This window comes from Mus caroli, unplaced genomic scaffold, assembly GCF_978045245.1.
Source record: "Mus caroli unplaced genomic scaffold, Mus_caroli_1 scaffold_1, whole genome shotgun sequence".
In the NCBI taxonomy this organism is placed as follows: Eukaryota; Metazoa; Chordata; class Mammalia; order Rodentia; family Muridae; genus Mus; species Mus caroli.
The window spans coordinates 150,789,392-150,810,787 of record NW_028227256.1 but is presented as its reverse complement, the minus strand read 5'-3'; the positions used below and the strand labels follow the sequence as shown (position 1 = coordinate 150,810,787).

Genomic DNA, 21,396 nt, shown 5'->3' with positions numbered 1-21,396 from the left:
CAAACAACAGAGTGGAAGAATTTCAAAGCGGGTCTGCGTATCCAGGGGAAAATGTCATTCCATTCCCAGCCTTCTCACTTCCTTCCTTGCCCGGTTAAATGACAGTCACATTTTAATTTAGAGCAAGGAAATCACAAAATTGACTCTGAAGCTGAGATCGAGCCCTGTGTTCCAGTCCCTTGGACACCTCGGGATCTCTCCCCTCAGCGTGGGTAGGGCTTGGCCCGGGATACAGGAGGCAATGCCCGGGATGGCTGTGGAGGGCGAGGTCACGCAGGCCACCGCACCGTTGCGCTGTGTTCAGGCCCCAGAGTCAGGTAGTGGCTGAGCTATACCCTAAGGACTGACATCTCTTTGGGCCAGGGTCCAAGACCTCATGAAGTCCAAAAGACAGATTCCGGGCCACCTCACCCACCTGCGTCGCCCTTTAAGAACCTCCTCTTAGCCTTATACCCTCCAGGGCAAGATCCTCTAAGGTACAAGACCTGGATGAGGGTTCCCAACAAGGTGCTGGATCTCCACCGAAGCCCCTACCCTCCCAGCATGCACTGCCCAGCACCCCACACCCCACGCCCCGCCCTCCTTCCCTCACTCACGCTCCCTCTCCGCCCACCTTGGGCCCCTCCCTCTTACCCCCTCGCCCAGCCCACCTCTAGTCACGCCCATCCAGAAGTCCTCCCACTTGACCCCTTGCCTCTTCCATCTCGCGCCCCCCTCCCTTTTGCTGCGGGTCCCTCCCTCCTCGCGCCCGCCCTCCTACTCGACCGCCCCGCCCACCTCGCGCCCGGTCCTCTTGCTCCCGCCCCTCCCATCTCGCTTCTCTGGCCCACCGCCCTCCAGGCCGGAGAGCCAGTGGTTGCCCCTGCCGCCGCCCGGAGTCGCTGGGGAGGACGCTTAGGGCGGGGAGCAGCTCCTGGCCCGCGTGAGCTGCCGAGGAGGCCGGCCTTGGGTTTTCTCCACCGCTAGATCCCACCCCGCCGGGCAGACCCCACCCCTTTCTCCTTCCTCCTGGGGCGCGCTCTCGAGTGCGCGCTCGGAAGTCGGGGGTCGGCGCAGAGTGCAGGCTGCGCACCGGGAGGCAGCGGAGGCAGCGCGATCTTGGCTCGGACGCCCACCCATCGGCTCTGCGTCCGGCTCTCGGCCTCCAGCCCGGTCCACAGCCCGGCCTCGGCCCGCAGCGGAGGATCGGCCTCGGGATACGCCGCTTAGGCGAGTGCAGCGCGGCACCCCAGCCTTTGCCGAGGGCCCGCGCGCAGCGGGATGACGGGCGGCGGGCGGGCCGCGCTGGCCCTGCAGCCCCGGGGGCGGCTGTGGCCGCTGCTGGCTGTGCTGGCGGCTGTGGCGGGCTGTGTCCGGGCGGCCATGGACGAGTGCGCGGATGAGGGCGGCCGGCCGCAGCGCTGCATGCCGGAGTTTGTTAATGCCGCCTTCAATGTGACCGTGGTGGCTACCAACACGTGTGGGACTCCGCCCGAGGAGTACTGCGTGCAGACTGGGGTGACCGGAGTCACTAAGTCCTGTCACCTGTGTGACGCCGGCCAGCAGCACCTGCAACACGGGGCAGCCTTCCTGACCGACTACAACAACCAGGCCGACACCACCTGGTGGCAAAGCCAGACTATGCTGGCCGGGGTGCAGTACCCCAACTCCATCAACCTCACGCTGCACCTGGGTAAGCGATGACAGCCCCGTCCCCACTACTCGCTCTCGGTCCAGCTCCGGGGCTGCCTCCATGGAGCCGCTGGTCCGGCCTGAGGGGCCTGACCAGCCGCGTGCTGACGGTCTGTTCTCCAGCGTGGGCCACACACAGAAATTCCTTTCTCCAACTTCTAAAATTCATCTCGCTTTGAACATCCGGTGAGGGCCACCATGTCCCACGCTAGCATCTCTCTCTCTTTTCTTACTCTTTCTAGTCCAACCGGATTCTCGTTCCGTTGATTCTTTTCTATTTAAGCAGTTAGGATTTTGGACCAACACCTCCCACCCCCTTTTGCACCCTGAGGCGCTAATGAAACACTCATCCTGGCAGGACAGGACTATCACATAGCATGCTTACATTAGAGTCTTGAAGGTCCACTTTCAAACACTTGTCTTTAAAATGTTTAATTGTCTGTCTCCAGGGTTGAGAACGATTGCTCTTAGTTTTGCTAGGGGAATTTGAGGGGAGCAAATGCCTTTGCTGCCGGTATTTCTATGTGTAATTAAAGTGGAAGTTCACTTTTAAAGTGACTGTACTTCAGAGCTGTTCAGCCTTAATTAAGAGCTGTTTCACTGCTAATCCTAGTTGGGAGAAAACAAAAAGGTAATGAAGACACTCTCTGTAATTGAGGGCAGTTTTGTTCCGGTGTAAAAAGCTCCAAGGCTCTCCTGGATAGTCTTCCCTTTTGCTTTGATCCGAAGCAAGTGTGGAGACAAGCACGCTTTAGAATCCAGGAAAGGGCTGAAGTAGGAGACTTCATGGCAGAACCGTGGATGAGCAAGGCTGTGATTATCTGAATGGATCAAAGTTCCTGCTTCACCTGGAGATGTTTTCTTTACTTTTGAGACAGACAAGAGAGCAGAAAAATTTCATTGCTGTGTTCAGTTGTGCAACATTAAGTGTGAAAAACTGATTGTCGCCCTGGGATATTTGAGAGGGACATTTTGTAGGCAGATAATTCCCTGATTGTGGTTTCAGGGTTTTCTTTCCACTGTTCTTCAGTATACTAAACATTATATTATCAGGGAATTTTCTTCAGAGAAAGACTGACTTAGAGAAAGTGCCTTGAAAGTGTAAATGACTGTGTGTGGAGGAAGTTTTAGGAGAGCAGTGTTACTGCCTCTGTAGTAGATGCTGCCTTTTTCTTTGTAGACGACTCACCAGGCAGATGGGACTTTTTGAAAACAAGCTCATAAATGAAAATGTGAGGCGTCCGATTTTCAGTAATTAAGTAAAGAGTGAGTTCGGTTTTGAAAAGGACTGGAACGGCATAGAAGTGTAAAAGTGATGCTTTGGAGAGATGCCTTTCTCCAGACGGCACTCAGGGCTTCCCAAGATCTCTGGGAGTCCTTTGAAGTAGCTTCAGAATTTTTAAGTTCTATAACTTATGTCCAGTTATTTTTAACTTTTTCTTACGTTTTACTTTTTTTTTTTTTTTTGTACTTAATTCTGAATCCCCTTGAAGTCTTGCTTAATCCGTTTTCAGATTTAAAAAAAGAAACAAAATTCAAAGGCAAGGCCTTAACGTCTCCCAAGTGCCTGAGATGCTGTTGAAAAGTTCTGAACAATAGGCTGTCAATCTCTGCTTTCCTCCTCCTTTAGGCTAAGGAGCTGAGGTTTATTTCAGGTGACTGCAGAGGGAGATACTTCTCTCTGGTGAAGTCTCTGTTGCAGAGACATGTATGTGCTAGGGTAAGAGAGCAGCCAGGTTGCTACTGTTGGGAGCCAGCTATATTAATTAGCTTTGGGCCATGTTAATAACGAGGCCCAAGAACTCTTCCATCTCATTAGGACGGCAACATGACATTTTCTATACGCTTGGACTTGATTTTACTGAAAAATTCTTCAGCTGGTTGCTAAATGACATTCATAAACCTGGGGCTCACTCTGGCGGTCCTGGAACTCACTATGTAGACCAGGCTGACTTCGAACTCAGAGAACCCCCACCTGCTTCTGAGTGGAGGGTACTGGGATTGGAGGGTACTGGGATTGGAGGGTACTGGGATTCCAGGTGTGAGTAGCCACACCCAGTGGGTTTACTCTTTAAAAGTAAAGTTTAAAATATTTTCACAGCCGCGTAGTCATTGTAAAAACACATGCTTTACACTTTTTAGACAATTTATGAAAACTAGGACTGGACGGACTGTGCTTGTTATGGGTTGGAAATGAAGTCCTGGAGGAAATGTGTGGTGGAGTAGCTGGGGAGGGGAGAGTTTTATGTGTCCTGGGAGTTGGTGTTTCTGGCGTCTGTCCCACCTTTATTTATTTATTTATTTACGAACGGGTATATATGCATGAATGCTGTGCCCAACAATTTAGGGCAGGCAGGCAAGAATCAACTGTTTTGATATTCAGTGTATTCACCCCTGTGCCCCCCTTGACTCCAGTTACTCTGTGGGCTGTAGCTAACTAATTATTTCCCATGGAGTCAAGTACCATGACTGTTCTGTGTATCCATTAAATCTCCCATCCAGTTCACATTTCACATACCCTTAAACAAGTGATGCATATTGTGCCTTGCCCCTCCAGAGCATGTGAAACTGCAGTGAGCAGTGGGGGAGAGTGGGCCCGACTTCCGTGTCTCCAGCCTGCCTTTCCCTGCTGAACTTTCCTCACTGCAAACCTTGAGAAGAAATCAAGTCCAGGGTTGGGTGTGTTGGATCATTCCAGGATGGCCTAGGCGGAGTCTAGGAGTTCAAGGCCAACCTTGACTACATAGCAAGTTCCAAACCAGCCAGAGCAACATACCAAGACCCTGTTTCAAAATTTAGAGAGAGAAAAAAATCAAATCAGATCACACTTAAGTAGTTAAAAAAATTATATACACACATATATACACACATATATACACACATATATAAACACACATACATAAATACATGAGTGCATGCACACACATGTGCGTGTGTGCACACACAGACACACACATGTTTTGGCAATGGCTGTGAGTCACTTTTATTACAGAAATGAAACATGGCTAGATATTTTCAAATAATAAATATAACAAATAGTCAATTTGCCTTTAGTTGCTAAACTCCACACCCAGGAGACCACAATGACAGGTTTTTATGTAAGCCTTCAGAAATGTTCATATACCGGATTGCATGATCATTTTAGCTAGTGCCTTTTGGAGAAGGTGTCTTAACATTTGACAGGTATAAATTAGGTCTTTGTATACAATACCCATCACCTGAGTTAAAAAAAAATCCAGGAAAACAAGCATGAATTCTGACAACTGCCATTTTTAGGCTGTGATGTGTAGTAATATAGTAGGGTTCAGGGCATAGCGCATCTGTGGGATATGAAGAGTTAATGTTGCTTTGGGATCGACTCTATCTTCTGCCTGAGGTGGAGAGACTTCCAGTCAGAAACTTCTTCCCTAAAAGTAAGTCTTGCTTTTAGCTTTCAGATCTCTCCTGAGTAATCGGTATTGATTACTTGGTTGCTATTTAAAAGTGTAGCATTTACGTTTAATAATAACACCGTAAGTTTTAACAATATCCAGGAACTTGTTGAAAGTGCTGTAGCTGAGGATTTGACTCTTTAAAACAGTCCCTTTAATTAATTTAGTAATCCTTGTGGATGGAAACTTGACAGGTAGGATTTTGATCTTGCATAAAAGTAAGCTTTTCTCATTCTTAAAACAGTTAGGTTAAGAAACTCTTTCTATAAGCAACTCGATCGAAGTTTATGCAATTTCCAAAGTTAGCATTGCAGCCCAGGTCCCAAGCACTTCATCAGATCAGACATGGATGGTGTAATATATGTGAAGTGTCTCCAGTGTGTGTGTGTGTGTAAATCAGAATCAACACAGAAGGCGATTTAGTACATCTATGAGTTCAGTTTATTATTTAATATGAAACAAACAGCAAAGTCTCCTTTTCTCTGGAAAAATCTTTGTAATATGGGCTCTGACTACAGTTGAGCGGGTGACTCCACTGTGGTATTTGTGCACCCTGAGGGGACACTATTTTCATTTGTCTCACAGAGGCCTGATTTACATTTTACAGGTTTCAACTTGAGAAGTCAAGGAGCAGTTCTTTAATGGCCAGTAGTTGCTGAATGGTTTTATAAAAGACGCTGTTGGCTATGCCCCTGTTCCACAGTTCATTGCTTTCTCTGCAGATTTCTTCTCCTGGTTTTCTAAGGCACCCAGAAGAAAGCAGGCACACCAGAGGGAAAGCTAGAGCCGAGGCTCCCCGCTCCATCACTTGGTCACATTGGTGTCGGAGGCAGAACATTGGGTTATTTCAGTCCTAAATCCTTTTAGGAAGCTGGGTATGCTTTTTATCATGTTCCCCCCTTGCAGTGTGCATACATTCTCATATTACAGCCAGATATTCCGTAAACATTTTTAAAATACCTAAGAAATGCACACCCCAGAGCCTAATAGGAAGGTGTGGAAGACCGAACGAAGGCCCTTTACTAAGAGCTCATGTGCTTCTGAGTGGAATTTAAAGTTGCAATGCTTTTTGCATATTATAGCAAGGGGGTCTTTATAATAATATTTTACATTTTTTGAAAGCCTCCAGATTGTCAGTGGTTAGATTTCTTGTAACCCCATGAAGGTGACCCTGAGGGTCCTGTAGTTGTGATCCTATGAGTCCTCAGACAGGTAAGTCCAAGATGCCTTGGTACATTATTCTCTGCAGCTAATAGTTCCTCTGGCAAATCTCTTAAGAGTGTGTCTGGTTTATCCCTTTAAAATAAAAGCTCATGGGTGGGGCTGGAGAGCTGGTTTAGAGGTTAAGAGCACTGATTGCTTTTCCAGAGGTCCTGAGTTCAGTTCCCAGCAACCACATGGTGGCTCACACCATCTGTGATGGGATCTGATGCCCTCTTCTGGTAAGTCTGAAGAGCGACAGTGTATGCACATACATACAATAAAAGAAATAAAAAGGCTCACATACAGATTGATTCAGAGATCTAGGCTGCTGTGGTTCTTTTCCTCGATTTCCCATCGGCTGTTGTTCCTTTTTTACTTACATTCCCAAATTCTTATCATTACACCCACACTGTCCCTGAGGGAACATGTAGCCTTTATTTACCATATTCAAATGTAAAGGTGTGTTTCTGGTTAGCTCTTCCTTCAGGTCCAGTCCTGGATATGATGGCTGTGGGGTGGCTGGGTGGAGCCATGTTTAAAATTAATTTACTTCTTCTTTTTGTTTTTTAAGGAATTATTTATGTATTTTATTTATATGATGACATTGTAGCTGTCTTCAGACACACCAGAAGAGGGCAGCGGATTCCATTACAGATGGTTGTGAGCCACCATGTGGTTGCTGGGAATTGAACTCATAACCTCTGGAAGAGCAGTGATCTTAACCGCTGAGCCATCCCTCCAGCCCCTGATTTACTTCATACTGTTCTGTCCACCTCACATGCAGTGTGGACTCCATTGGCTTTCACCTGATGATTTCCCCATCTTGACACACGAGTGATCTTCCAGTTTCACAGATCGGCCCTTACGCAGATCGCTCTCAATTTTCAACGGGGTAGTGCTCTTAACAAAGCCCCTGCAGCCTGAAAGTAAAGGTTGAAAGTGCTTGTAATGCACCTAGCTTACTGGGCTTTGGCAACAGTGCCCTGCAGGGTCGTCGTTGGTGCTTGTATTGGAGGAGTTAAGGCAGAGCTGCGGTTCTTTGTTCCCTCCCAGGATTGGTTAAGAGTACTGCATTAGGTGTACTTCAGGAAGAGGTCAAGTCAGAGTCCAGCCTGGTGTCTCCCGAGTTCTCATTCTTCACTGTAAACTCCTCAATCCAAGCCAACCCATCAGAGTTGGGAACTATCAGTAGTTGAGCCGCACGCAGTATTTTGTATTTCAGAAGGACCAGTGGATGTAAAATGTGGATCTTCTCTGTAACAGCCTGGGTTATGTCTTCTGTCAACCACCCTGTCTGAGTGAAAAGTTCCTAGGTGGCTCCTCAGGTTTGCTGGCAAAGCCTTTGTCCTGTTAGGGAGGTGCTGGAGGCTCTGAATATTGTCAACAACTAGGTTTCTCCTTTTATCGATTTTGTGCAGAGAAGGCTGTCCTTCCATGTGGGACACTTCTCCCAGATGTCAGCAACTCAGGCCGGCAGGACTCCTTCCAGGTTCCTTTCTCCCTCTTTCTGTCCCCACCTCCTGTCCTGGGTTATACCTTCTGTTAAACCACACTGTCAGTATCTGTCGTCATGTACTGTTATCTCTTTCTTGACTTGCCTATTTTTGCCTCAAGGTCATATTGAAAGTCTTAGTGATTTAGTTTATGTTTAAGATAGGGTCTGGCTACCTTGCTCAGGCTGTCCTGAAGTGCCTGGCCTTAAGCTGTTTTCCTGCCTCAGCCTCTGAAGTTGAGCTTACAAGCATGTGCCACTTTCCCCAGACAGCCGTACTCTTTGAAGGTAGTCTGGTACTTTGCCATTGTTTAGTTAAATAAAATTAACCCTTGCCAATTGCTTTCTGGGCCTGGGCACTTCTGATGGATAGTGATCCCGAGGACCTGCCCCCGCCAGTCTGAGCTCTAGATAAAGGAATCTGTGTTTCTAGATTTGGGGAGTAAGAAAACCATACCCCCTTTACCCAAATCTTCTCAGCCTGTCCATCTAGTTTTGTATGGAATAGTGAGCTATGAGTAGCTTATGCCTTTTAAATTGGTTACCCCCCTCAAAAATTTCAAAGGAATAATAATATTTTGTGACTTGAAAACTACATGAAATTCCAATTGTAGAATATATAAAGTTTTATTGGAACAACATTAAACTCATTTAATAATGCTGTTTATGGCTGGTTTTGTACTATGAAGGCAGGGCTGAGTAACTAGGACAGACTATGTTCCTGCTTATAGAAGCCGAAGTATTCACTGCCTGGCCCTCACTGCACAGTTTTGGTGAACTCTGTTAGGTTACAGTAAGTCTTTTTTTAAATTATTATTTAAAGATTTATTTTTATTTTATGTATATGAGTACACTGTAGCTGTACAGATGGCTGTGAGCCTTCATGTGGTTGTTGGGAATTGAATTTTTAGGACCTCTGCTCGCTCTGGTCAACCCTGCCCGCTCAGTCCTGCTCACTCCGGCCCAAAGATTTACTGTAGCTATCTTCATACACACCAGAAGAGGGCGTCAGATCTTATTACAGATGGTTGTGAGCCACCATGTGGTTGCTGGGATTTGAACTCAGGACCTTTGGAAGAGCAGTCAGTGCTCTTAACTGCTGAGCCAGCTCTCCAGCCCACTTTAGGCCTTAATTGAGAAATGCAAATACAGAGAGCCCCCCCCCCCCAAGCGTTTGGTGGAAGCTGGAGCTTTTGTGTCTTCAGTCTTTAGCAGTGTGTCTGGCAGAATGTTCAGTGGGTGTTGGTGGGGTAAGTGATGGACTGAGTTACGCATGCGCGAGAGGATTACCCACAACTCCCCTTCTTCAGACCAGTACTGGGGATGGAGCTCCTGTGTGCCATCAGTGCCATCTCTGTTTTCCCAAGGCATGTGTCAGTGTAGTAACTAATCTAAGATGTGCGACATAGGAATTCTATTTCTAGAACTTTAGACACACTAATACAGAATTTTGAAAGAACTGTGTTATTTTATTTTATTTTATCCTGTGTTTTGAGGCAGGATCTCACTCTGTAGCCCAGGCTGACCTGAACTCACTGTGTAGCCTAGGTTAGCCTGAAACTACAGATGTGAACTACCATACCCACCTCCATATCTGTCTTTATTTATTTTATGTATATGAATACACTGTGGTTGTCTTCAGACACTCCAGAAGAGGGCATTAGATCCCATTACAGATGGTTGTGAGCCACCATGTGGTTGCTGGGAATTGAACTCAGGACCTCTGGAAGAGCAGTTGGTGCTCTTAACCACTGAGCCATCTCTCCAGCTCCATAAACAAGTTTTATCTAAAAATACATATGCACCTGTCTATTGTTGGAAAGCTCCCTGTACTGGGCTATGAGATCATTGGAAGGAAAGAGTCTGCTTCTCATGTATGGGGTGTATGACGTTGGTTGTAGTGTATTGAGTTGTTGGTGGGCACAGATGAGCATGCAGGCACAGAGGAAGATGAGCAGGCTGGGCTATTGGTGTGGTAGCAAACAACTGTAAATGCTGAGCAGACTGTAGTCCTGAGTTGAGGTGGTCAGGCAGATGGACAGTCATCTAGTAGAGGCTGAGCGCTAACAGGAAGTGGAACAGAACCTGGCTTTGCTGGCTCTCATCTCCAGCTGGACTTGATTGGCAGCCCGGCAGCTGTCCTCTGGGTTTTAGGGAGAAGTGTTAAAGTTTAGAGCAGAGCTGTTTGTTTATTTTTGCTGCTCCAAATTCCTGAGACTTAAAGATAAGGGATGAGCCTGTCTTACCTTAAATGGTTAATTTCAACGTAAGGTTGCAAGATGGCAGCGCACCAGATTTCTGTCGCACTGTCTTGGTGGCTCGACTTGAGATTTGTAAGCAGGCCCTTCTGGGATGCGCAAGCTCCTTTCTGTAAGATGATAAAGTTAGATGCTTGTTCATTTGGGCTTAAAATTGACAGCTTGCTTAATAGAAGCCTCCAGAAAGCTTATTAAAGTCCCATCGGCATCTCTTCCCAGGCCTTCCAGGGGCCTTCCAGGGGCCAGCTGAAAATAACTGGACCCAGTCAGTCTGGTGCCCTCTGCAGCTACATATTCATGAAATAAAATAAAGCCACTATCTCTTTCTTGGACAATGCACCCTCAGATCTCTTGTGGGAGGAGCACCTCTGGCGAGGCTGGGAGGTGAACTAGGGATGCGCTTGGTTTTCTTCTCAAACTTGAGGGCTTCTGTCTCTCAGCTCCCTCCGTTTATTCTTTGTTTTCCAGCTGTGGAGCCTTCCTGTTGTGCTGAAGGCAACAGTGAATTATTGTTTTATTTCACCCATTTTTTTTTAGGTATTTCTCCTATTTTTAATCTCATCTTTTTGTTTTGAAAAGTTGGTGGAAAACTTGATTCAGAATAGGTCTTCATGCTTTTCATTTCTTCTCTCTCTCCTCTCTCTTTCTCCCTCTCTTTTTCCCTCCCTCCCTTCCTTCTTTTTTCCTCCTTCCCTCCCCCCTTCCACCCCTCTTTTCTTCCTTTCTTCCTTTCTCTGTTCTTTTTTTCCTTTTTGAGACAGGATCTTGCTATGTAGGCCAGGCTAGCCTCAAACTCACTATGTAGCTATGTAGCTCACCATGGCCTTGACTTTGAAGCAGTCTTCCTTCCCCAAGTTTCCAGCTGCTGAGATTACAGATGTGCATAATATATTGGTGACTTATTTATGGAATTAGTTTTGGCAAGCACAGGATTTCGGAGAGCAAAAGAGCTATTTCTTTGTTTTTGTTTTCTTTGTCTGGAGGTCACTTGCATTAATGGTTACCAACCAATATCTGTTGAGAACAAGTGGGCCAGCCCATTCCAGCTGCCCACCAGCCTGTGTGAGTTCTTGGGGAGCTGTTCTGAAGGCCAGCCTTGGAAGCAGAGCTCAAGGATTGTGCAGGGTGAGCGTCCTCTGCAGCGAGCTGTGGTTCGGGTTGAAGCTCCAGGTTGATGTAAAATTGTAAGCTTGTGGATATTGTCCCAGGTTTACACACTAAGGATGCGTGTGTTTGGTGATAAGGTCAAGGATTTATTTTATTTAGTTATTTATTCCTAAATAAGGTGCTTTCCGATTCCCAGGGTGAAAAGGAATTGTTCTGCACGTGTTCTCTGCTGTGGTGGCTTTAATCTTCATCCCTTTAAACCTGTACTAGGGAGTGACTTGTGGAGTCTGTTAGCTACAATACAGTCAAGCTTGAATTGGGTGGCTTTCTTGAGAAGTGTGTGAAGCTTTCTAACCTATTACTAGTTGTGTGAGGAGTCTACCCCCCCCCCACACCCGCCCCATGCCTTGAGCTTGTTGCATTGAGATTCTATTTGTTGAACAAAGACATTATTTAAATGGCAGCCAGGGAGAAAATTTTTCCTTTAAGGGTTTTGTAATATGTAATGGATATCAAAGACACTTGCTGTACCCTGAGGGAATCTGTAATGTATTTGAGGGGTTAAGATAGAAACATCCATCCATAGGAAAAATGACTCGGTGGAGATTTTCAGAGTGCTAGGGAGTGCTGCAGATCACTTGAGAGGTGAGAGACAAGTCAGCCAGGAAAAGCTGATTGGCTTTTGAAAACTGCTAATGGACATGAATGAAGGACCTTCCAGGAAGGCTGGATTGTTTGAGCATCAATATTCTAAACACAAATTAGAACAAAAATTCTAAAAATAATCAGGTAATTGTGAAAGAAGGTGTGGCTCGCCTTGAGTGGAGTAATGTGGTTTCAGCTTGGAAACCGGTTAGCAGAAGAAAGCGAGGTTTGCCTCTTAGTCATTCTGGCTAAGAGCAAGTGAAGAAGGCAGATTCGTGAACCCTGTGCTGGGTGCCTCAGAGTTCTGCGGTCTCAAGAGCCAATACCTCTGTGAAGAATGAGGTGAGGTGACTTGTGACTTCCCTGTGGTCACACAGGTGGGTGTCGGTGGGATCCGGGGCTCACAAGCTTCGGTCACGCCCCTGCCCCTCTGCCACCTGAGAGCAGACTTGGCACATGAGAGGCAGCGAACTGTAGAGACCTTCACCTGGGCAAAGGACCAAGTGACTCCATCAGAGAGCTAAGCCTCGTGTCTCTGACTTTGCTGGAAAAAGCTGGATTTGGAATTTTTAGTTTTCAGATTTTTTTAAAGAGAGCTTTATACTGATTTTAAAATGAAACTCTTAAAGGGACAACTTTTAGGTTCAGAGTACTTTAACTAGTTGTGTAATATTTAGTCTTATGCCTTTTGGAATGTTGAAGGAATGTATTGAATTTCAGAATGAGGCCCTGGGTTTTGTCAATGTCTCCTAATAGAAAGGGGGAAAGCATACCATGTACTATTCTGAAGGGTGGTCAGTAAACTCCAATTATATGAGGGAATGCACCTTATCTCGTTTCCTACCTCGGCCACTATTCCTTTCTGCTTGCTGAATTGCTGAGCTCAGTTCAACTGTTCCCTTTATCTGACATCACTAAAGATAAGGCTTCCCAGCAGCCTGGTTGATCTCCAGTTCTAGTCTGTTTCTCCTGCTCCCAGTAAATTCTGACCCTGCTATGGTGGCTTTGTGTGTGTGTGTGTGTGTGTGTGTATTCCTCAAGTTTGCTGAGTAGGTCTAATGTGCATTTTTATTGACTGATTAGAGAGATAGCTTTTGTACCCCCAGGAACTTTCCTTTGTCACTGGTTCCTTCTTTCAGGCTCCAGAGCCCGCCATTCACTTTGATTTCTGTTGATGCAAATTTGCCAAGCTATCAACCTCCAACTTGCTAATCTTTTTGGAGCATCGAGGAGCTAAGGTTCATTTGAAGGTCACTGGTGGGTTTGTTTTTTGTTTTTTTTTTTTTTTTTTTTTGGGCTTTATTTCTGAGGACGGACCATAATTGCCTTGGAAGACTTGTGTTTGTGGTGGGTTTGTGCCTTGGCCTGTCATAGTTCACTTCTACTCTGAATTGAAGATTCAGACAAACAAACAAACAAACTCAACCCAGACTCAAACACTTCTACCCAGAGCCCTCCAGGCTTGAGCTGCCTGACGAATTTCTGTGTTTCTGTCCGCCCTTTCTGCTTTCCTTACAGACAGACCTCCTTAGCCCCTACCTTCTTTCTGTCCTTGTGTGGAGAATGTGGTTACACCACCACATAAGAAGACTGGGGACTTTTAAAGGCTTTGATGAGTTTCTTTTCTTGTGGGATGGGGTGACATTCCTTGCTGCACAGAAGTGGGGTGAGATGGGGGAGGGAGCGGTGGTTTTAGAAGCCTCCACCCCTGCTTCTCTCCCCTCCCCCTCCCACTGGTAAAGTACAGAAACATTAAATATGTTCTCGGCGTGTTCTATCAACTGATTTCAAAGAGAATGAAAATGTCCTACCTTTTCCAAGAGAAGAAAGGCTGTAGGGAGAACTCGGAATGTGTTGGCAGGGACTAGGAAGTGATAATTTCCCGCCTTCAGCTCACACTGTAATTGAAGGCAGGAATAGTTTGCCTGCAGATTTCTAAATTCTATGACCATCTTGGGAATACGAGACTGCTCCTTGGCAATGTAAAACTATTGATTGACATGGAATTTCAGTTTTGTGGCCTTAACTTAACTTACAACATTTAGAACCTTAGCTGCTGGGAGGTGAACACATTTAGAGTAGGTGGCTGTTATGGTTTAAAAGTGTACCAAGTTCACGCCTCGGCCACCAATCCAGTCTTCTCGTGTTGACAGAGGGGTGGTTATTAATGAAGACCTGCTCTAAGTGTCTTTGGCATGGCTGTGGGTTTATTGTGAAAATGAGTTCGGATCTTCCTGTTTTATTTATGCTCTTGCTGTGGGATGCTTCCATTGTGTTACAATCCACAAGAAGACCCTTACCAGGTAGGTGCCAGCAGGCTTTGGGATGTCTCAGCCTCCAGAACCTTGAGCCAAGTCCATTTCTGTTTATTATAAATTACTCAGTCTGAGGTATTCTAATTGCAGCAGGAAATGGATCAAGACAGTGGCTAACTAGAGTAGTAAAAATGAAATTATGGAGTTTGTAGAGAATATAGGTAAATCCTATATATAGTCGTACATGCCTATATCCATGCAATGCCTGGGAGGTGGAATGGAGGTCAGAAGTTCAGAGTTACCTTAGGCAGCCGTGGGAGCCCAAGACTCAACAACGGTCCTCAGGGAAGGAAGTTTAAGCTGTTAAAAATGTTTTGACAAAAGGATTCGAGTTTATTTTAATCTCATACCAAGGAAATTGGGGTTGGTGAGATGGCTCAGTGGGTAAAGGGGCTTTATTCAGCCTAGGGACCTGAGTCTGATTCTTAGAACTTGTATAAGGGTAGGAAGAGAGACTTGACCCCACAAAGCTGTTCTCTGACCTACAGACATGCACAAGTATACATACACACCATGGCATGTGTACCCACCACTTGCATGTGTACACAGTAATGCATACAGTTGATGGTGGTGTGGTTGCCTGAGGCTTGTAGTATAATCTGTATAGCTGGGTCTCTCAGGTGTTCCTGCTCATCACATCAAATAGTCTGATAGGCCTAGTGACTTCACCTGTGACTTGTGTGCCTGTTGCTTTTAGGGGCTAGGGTAGAGGACAGTGTTAAATCCCTTGGGACCAGAGTCACAGATAGTAATAAGATGCCCAATGCGAGGATGCTAGGAACTGGACCTGAGTCCCTTCAAAGAGCAGCAAGTGCTCATAATTGCTGAACCATCTCTTTATCCCCTTTTTCTATGTTCGTTTTTTTTTAATGACAGGGTCACACCATGTAACTGGCTGGCTTGGAATTCACGGGAAAGACTAGGCAGGCCTTGAACTTGTGGAGATTGGCCTGCCTCTGCCTCCCAAGTGCTGGGATTAAAGGTGTGCATCATCATGCTCAGCTAAGTTTTTGGCTTGTGTTTTAATATGAGATCATAATTTGATACAAGCAAGCATCCTAAGAATTTTCCTTGCAGTTGTTCATTTTGGATGTGGGGAGAAGCTGGGATGAAGGTTATGGGGTGGGAACTGATGACGCTTGATGCCTTAAGACCTCTTCGTGGGAAAAGTGTTGCGATCAGGAGACTGCATGCCCCAGATTGACTTTGTAGATCACTTCTATACAGAGTTGGAATTTATAGTGAGTATTTTAGATAAACACATGCAATAGAAACTTCCCAAGAGATTACAGATTCTTAGAATTTTACAGATTATGAAAGTTTGTGGAAACATCTGTAATGCAGCTGTGATAAAATTTGTTTACTTTATCAGCTTTAGAAGTTCAAGCATGTTTACTGCTGTTGTCAGGGTTTTTATACCCCATGCCGAGAAAGAAGTTAGCACTGACCTGTGGTGGACATGGGAACCGCTTGGTTTGGTAGTCATCTTGAGAAGGCTTTGGTTTTTGATGACATCCCGTGTAAAACTGGGCTGTGCTGGCCCAGACGGCAGCGGTGGGTGTAGACCATGAGTAGGGGAGACTCTGGAAACAGACAAACCTTCCAGATGTCTAGAGAATGTGGACTTGCGGCCTGTGCTTGCTGTTCTTGTGTCTGTATCTGTCCTGCTTCGACTTTCATGGTTGCTTTAGGGAAGGGCCCGAGGACCTGTTTTTTAGATTGGGAAATAAAATGGAAGTTAACGTTTTTCTGGAAGCCTTTTAGTTGGTATTGGCTCTTCTGTGAGAGAGAGAGAGACTGGGAGGCCGGCTCAGTCAGTCCCTTGAGGCCGACTGTGGGTGGGGGTGGGGGTGGTGTTGAGGATGTGGCTGAGAGGTAACTGAAAGCAGATTCATTCATGGCTCTGGTGAGCTTCAGTTATGAAATGGGCCTCCAGTGCCCCAGTCAGTAGCCTGTGAACCATGCCTGACTGAATGGGTCTTGTTTTTGAAATTCACAGATTGCCTGGATCCCCACTGTCTACTTGGCCTTCTTCTCAGATGCAGCTGTTTTTGTTCCTACATCGTTTTGTGTTTTAACTGGCTGGTCACTTCCCCTGTCCCTTTTATGGTGAATAATGACACATGGAGCTTGAACACCCAAGTGTGTGGCTAATCAAACAGGAAGTTTCAAGGAAGCCCAGAGAAACAAAAGACAAGACAGGAAAGGTCATTCATGAGCCTGGGCATTAGACATCTGCCGGGGACATCTGACAGCTTGAGACAGGCACTTGGAAACTCAACCAGTGGAATGTTTTATGTGGGACTTGCTCTGTTTTCCTTATGCATTGGAAATATTAAGCCTTAATAAATTAGATAGAAATGAAGGTGAGGAGAAAAAAGAAAAAAAAAAAAAAAAAGAATGTGGCATTCATTCTTGCCTTTCAAACAGGAAGGCAGCTCTGGCCGAGGGGTGCCTTGGATCTAAAAGTCTGATTTGTCCTGTCTGAAGCAGCAGTGAAGCTGCATGTGGGATGAACGAGTGACTGAAGGTGACTGGAGGTGACGGCCGGCCGGGTTAAAAACAATTAGGCGGGCATTGAGGAGAATATAACGGTGAGGCGAGGCTATCTTCCTAGCGGGAGGATTTAGACTTCCAGGCAGCCTGGGCTGCATAGCTAGTCTATAACCAAAGAACCAAAGAGAAGAAAGAAAAATGTGGTCTAGTAGGAGAGCAGATGTATCAACAGATCCCTAATGCTAATCCTGGGGCACTCTGTGACAAGAACAGAAAACACCGCCGGACGTGGTGGCGCATGCCTTTAATCCCAGCACTTGGGAGGCAGAGGCAGGTGGATTTCTGAGTTCAAGGCCAAGCTGGTCTACAGAGTGAGTTCCAGGTCAGCCAGGGCTACACAGAGAAACCGTGTCTCAAAAAAACAAACAAAACAAAACAAAACAAAAAGAACAGAAACACCATGGGAACCGCAGAAACTCCAGTTACCTACAGAGATGTCAGCAGTCCGTATTAATACTACAAAGACAGTCCATATAAATGCCTTCACAGAAGCAACTGTCTGGGGACCTTTAAGATTTATTTATTTATATGTATATGAATACACTGTAGCTATCTTCAGACACACCAGAAGAGGGCATCAGATCCCATTACAGATGGTTATGAGCCACCATGTGGTTGCTGGGAATTGAACTCTGGACCTCTGGAAGGAAGAGCAGTCAGTGCTCTTAGCTGCTGAGCCATCTCTCCAGCCAGTATTGAGATTCTCGCATCCTCTGATCAGAGACTTGTCAGGACCAGCCATTTAAATGCTATCTTCTACATAATAATGAAATTGGGAAGCTACCGAGCAGAACTGCCCATTAAGCACCAGGGGGTGATGCCAATGTGAAGGGAAGGAGCTTTGGGCCTCTTAGGTGGAAGCTGAGGCAGTGCTGGTTGTGTGCCTGGCTCTGCATTTCAGTCACCATGGGCTTCTGCACACCACAGAGCTGCTCTCTTCCCCGACTCCTTCTCACTTTGCTCAACTGCCCCCTAAATGCAGCCGCTAAAGGTCTAGTGGAGTTTCAGCTCTTCCCGGAAGACCACTGATTTCAAACTCTCCTTCATCGTATTTGTATTTGTCTTTATGTTATGCCAGATCTATAGTTCATCTGATTCTGAAGTTGAGGGGAAAGGCTGCAGACCTGTGAGGTGAGGGGTGTGGTACTGTCGCCGGGATTTACTCCACTAGATGAATACTCCGAAGCTAACATAAACTCAGTGATTTCTTAGCCCCTCTTATGAATATTTTAGAGTATCTATTATGCAGAAGACACTGTAAAATTCGGGGACGAGGGAGAGAGGATCTGAGCTTAAAATCTGGGTGAAATGATGCGGCACCGAGAGGCTATTAACTGTCTCCTCCACTGGCTTTGTGTCTCTGGTGTACACACAGCCTGGTATCCTCTGTCTGGCAGTCTGTACTCAGGAAAGCTTGTTGGATGAGTGAATTCAATGGAATCTTCTGTGACTCTGTGACCACAGAGTACAGATGACTGCAAGCAGCAGCAGCAGTGTGTTTGTGTTTTCCCAAGATGAGCTTCCCTTTAGATAGGGTTGGAGTTGGATGTCTGGGGTAGGAGGGAGTATGTGGTGTAGCTTCTGCAATAGCATAACACTAGACCCCTGTACCGAAGAACCCCAACAAGAAAGTCATCTACCAAACACTGATACCTGGTTTTCTTTCATGTGGTGGGTCTGTGGTGAGTGGTTCAGGGCTATCTGGGATGTGGGATTATGGTCCTCATCTGCCATTCCTTAGAGTGCCTTCCTTGGGTACGGTTGATTTTGAGGGATGAGCAGTTCTCTCCTCCTAATCGGTGCACGCTGTTGAAAACTGTGTCTTAAGTGTTAAGACTAAGACCTGGATGTGGCACACGTCATTTGCACTGTTATGACAAGGACAATGAGAACAGATTTTGGCAGACAGCAATGCATAGCAACGTTTCTCCTGGAGCTGTGCCTGCCAACTTCTGTGTGGCAGTACCCCCTTCCCCCACATGGTGATCTTTTTGTGGAGTCTTCCTCAGAGATCTCTTCTCATTTGAGGAGAGTAGCCGGCATATCGTCAGTGAGTCCTAAAGATCCTGGATCTTCCTAGAGCCTCCCTCCTAAGGAAAGCCTACATTTTTCTCCTGCTACCTCAGCCTGACCTCCACTCCCTGCCTTGGCAGAATTTACTTCATTTTTATTTTTTAATTTGAAACTTATCATTAACCAGGAGGTGGTGGTGCACGCCTTTAGTTCTAGCACTTGAGAGGCAGAGGCAGGAATTTACAAGTTCAAGGCCAGCCTGGTCTACAGAGTAAGTTCCAGGGCTACGCAGAAAAAAACCCTGTTTCAAAAAAAACAAACTTTAACAAAACGAAACAACCACTAACAAACAGAAAAGCCAATAACAACAGAAAGAAAGAAAGAAGAAAGAAAGCCAGCCAATTCCTGAAAGAAAGAAAGGAAGCCAACTTCCCAACTTTCTTTACTTTTGAGAATTTCATATATGAGGGTTTTTTTGCTCCAATCCCTCTCAATTTTATGGTTTATTGTTTTAAAAATATTTTTATATATACACCTTTATAAATACAAGCTGCTGAGCTCTTTAGTGTTACCCACATGTATGTGTTTAGCACTGGCCACTTTGAATTGGGTGACACGCTAGGGTGCTTGTCCTTGAAGAAGGCCCATCCCACTCGCAGCAGCCATTACTTGCCTTCAGTTCTTCATCTGGATGTAGGGCCTTGAGATTTCCCCCATGTCTTCTTTAGCTAACCCCATCGTTGGGACGATGTGGGTCCAGCTTCCCTGCCATGGGGAGAAGACACGGTCCCCCAGGAGGCCCTCTGTCTCCTACAGTCTGTCAGCCTCAGAACTTACCTTTTAATGTGATGGTTTTACTCTTGGTTCTCAGCCCCTGCCTTGACTCCGAGATCTGACTTATTGGGTTGATGCACACCTAAATCGCCAGGCTATCCATGTCAGAGCCATCTTGGGGGAGCACATCTGTCTACATGTTGACAGGATACAGCTGCACAGGACAAGTCTTGATTTAGCCAACAGTTCTGATTCTGTTTACCTTCAGCAATGATAGATGAATCACAACCGTTTTAAAATCCAGATGTGTTTTAGAAACACCACTCATTATGTCATCCACTAGTTACATGACCACATAGTCTCCTTTCTGGAATCTTAGCATTAGGAACATATGAAATCAGCAGATTTAGCAAAATGGTTGTATATTACAGTGTACATATATTGTATATGCAATAACTGACATTTTGGCTGCGAAGTATGTTCACATGAAATAGGGTGACTAAAGACCAAGATAGCCTCACATAGGATGTATTCTACTAAACAAAACATCTGTGCTTTAAAACTTTTTAAAACTTAGAGTCATAGATAGAAGATCATGGCTGCATACCACATTTGGTTGCACTTGTAAGTTGTACCACTTCTACGGTTAGTGGTGTGTAAATGTTTAACATAAAACCAGCAGTTGATGAATTGGTCATTATCCAAGCAAATGGATAAAGCTCTGTCATGCTCACTTCTGCATGGCTGGGGAGATGGCTCAGCAGTCAAGAGGACCTGGGTTCAGTTCTCAGCACAAACATGGTGACTAGCAACCATCTAAATAAACTCTAGTTTCAGGGATTCCAATGCCCTCCTGATCTCTCAGGCACCAGGCACACACACAGTGCACATGCAAACATGCAGGCAAAACATCTATACACATAAAATAAATGAAAGCCAAACTTCTGTTACATTGAAAGGATGAATTTCTTTCTTTTTCTTTTTTTCTTTTTTAGTATTGGGGATAGCTTTGAACTCTTGATCCTCCGGCCTCAATGTTCCACGTGTGGGATTACAGGTTTTATGTACTTCTGGAGAATCAAACTCCAGGCTTTGTTTGGCAGGCAAGCATCCTACCACCTGCACACAGACCTGTATTCAGGTTTTTGTGGAGGACCAGTTTCACCTCTAAAGTTCCCTGTAGTTCTGCTGAGGGCCTGGTGTGTTGAAGCTGCTTCATTTGAGACACCTTCTGAGTCGGAAGTAGGTTTGCTTGCCTGCAGAAGCTGATACGGTGTCATCTGTGCTCTCTGCTCTTTTTTTTTTTTTTTTTTTTAAGAAAGTGAGTATTTCTAGGAACTCTTAGGTTACCTTTCTCAGGAGTGGTCCTAAATGCTCATGCCAGAAGGTTCCTCTTATCTTCTTTTTGCTTTCTAAAGGATTGTGATCTCTTTGAATTGACTTCTTTTACTTCTGTTTCTTGAGGGTTTCTTGGTCTGATTTTCATTTGCTCAGAAACCTAACCCTTTGCTCGGATGTACTGTGTGGTCTTTGGCTTTACTGTCCCAGCTTCTTTGGGACAGCTTCTCTGTAAACCTTGCTCCACGTTCTGCCAGTGTGATAAACAGTGTTTATTGGGCCTCTCATCAGCCCTTGGAGGTTACTTAGCATCTTCTTTGGGCATCTCCTCAGAGAGTCTTGAATATATTGGTTTTATTTCCAATTTTTCCAATAGTGACCATGTTGGGGACAGGAGCTGTGTTTGACTGAACTGTTGGGTCAGTGGTTTAGAGCTTAGGTCTGGACTTGTGAAATGGGAGGCATCGGCTGCTCTTCCATTGTCTTGATGAATCCGAAGTTTTCATTCTAAATGTGACAGTGAGGCACAGGGGTGAGTTCAACAGTTAAATATGTCCAGACCCTGGCTTTGGAAGAGTGAAAGAGCTACATTC

At 45.7% G+C, this 21,396-nt stretch overlaps 1 protein-coding gene across 1 annotated transcript in view; it reads left to right on the top strand.

Moving 5' to 3' along the window:
* Positions 1-845: 845 nt before the first annotated feature.
* Positions 846-21,396, top strand: part of Lamc1 (laminin subunit gamma 1) — a 117,020-nt gene continuing 96,469 nt past the window's right edge. Inside the window, exon 1 of the mRNA XM_021185565.2 lies at positions 846-1,672. Coding sequence (XP_021041224.1) covers positions 1,261-1,672 — 412 coding nt within the window. The 5' untranslated portion in view covers positions 846-1,260. The remainder of the gene's footprint in view (positions 1,673-21,396) is intronic.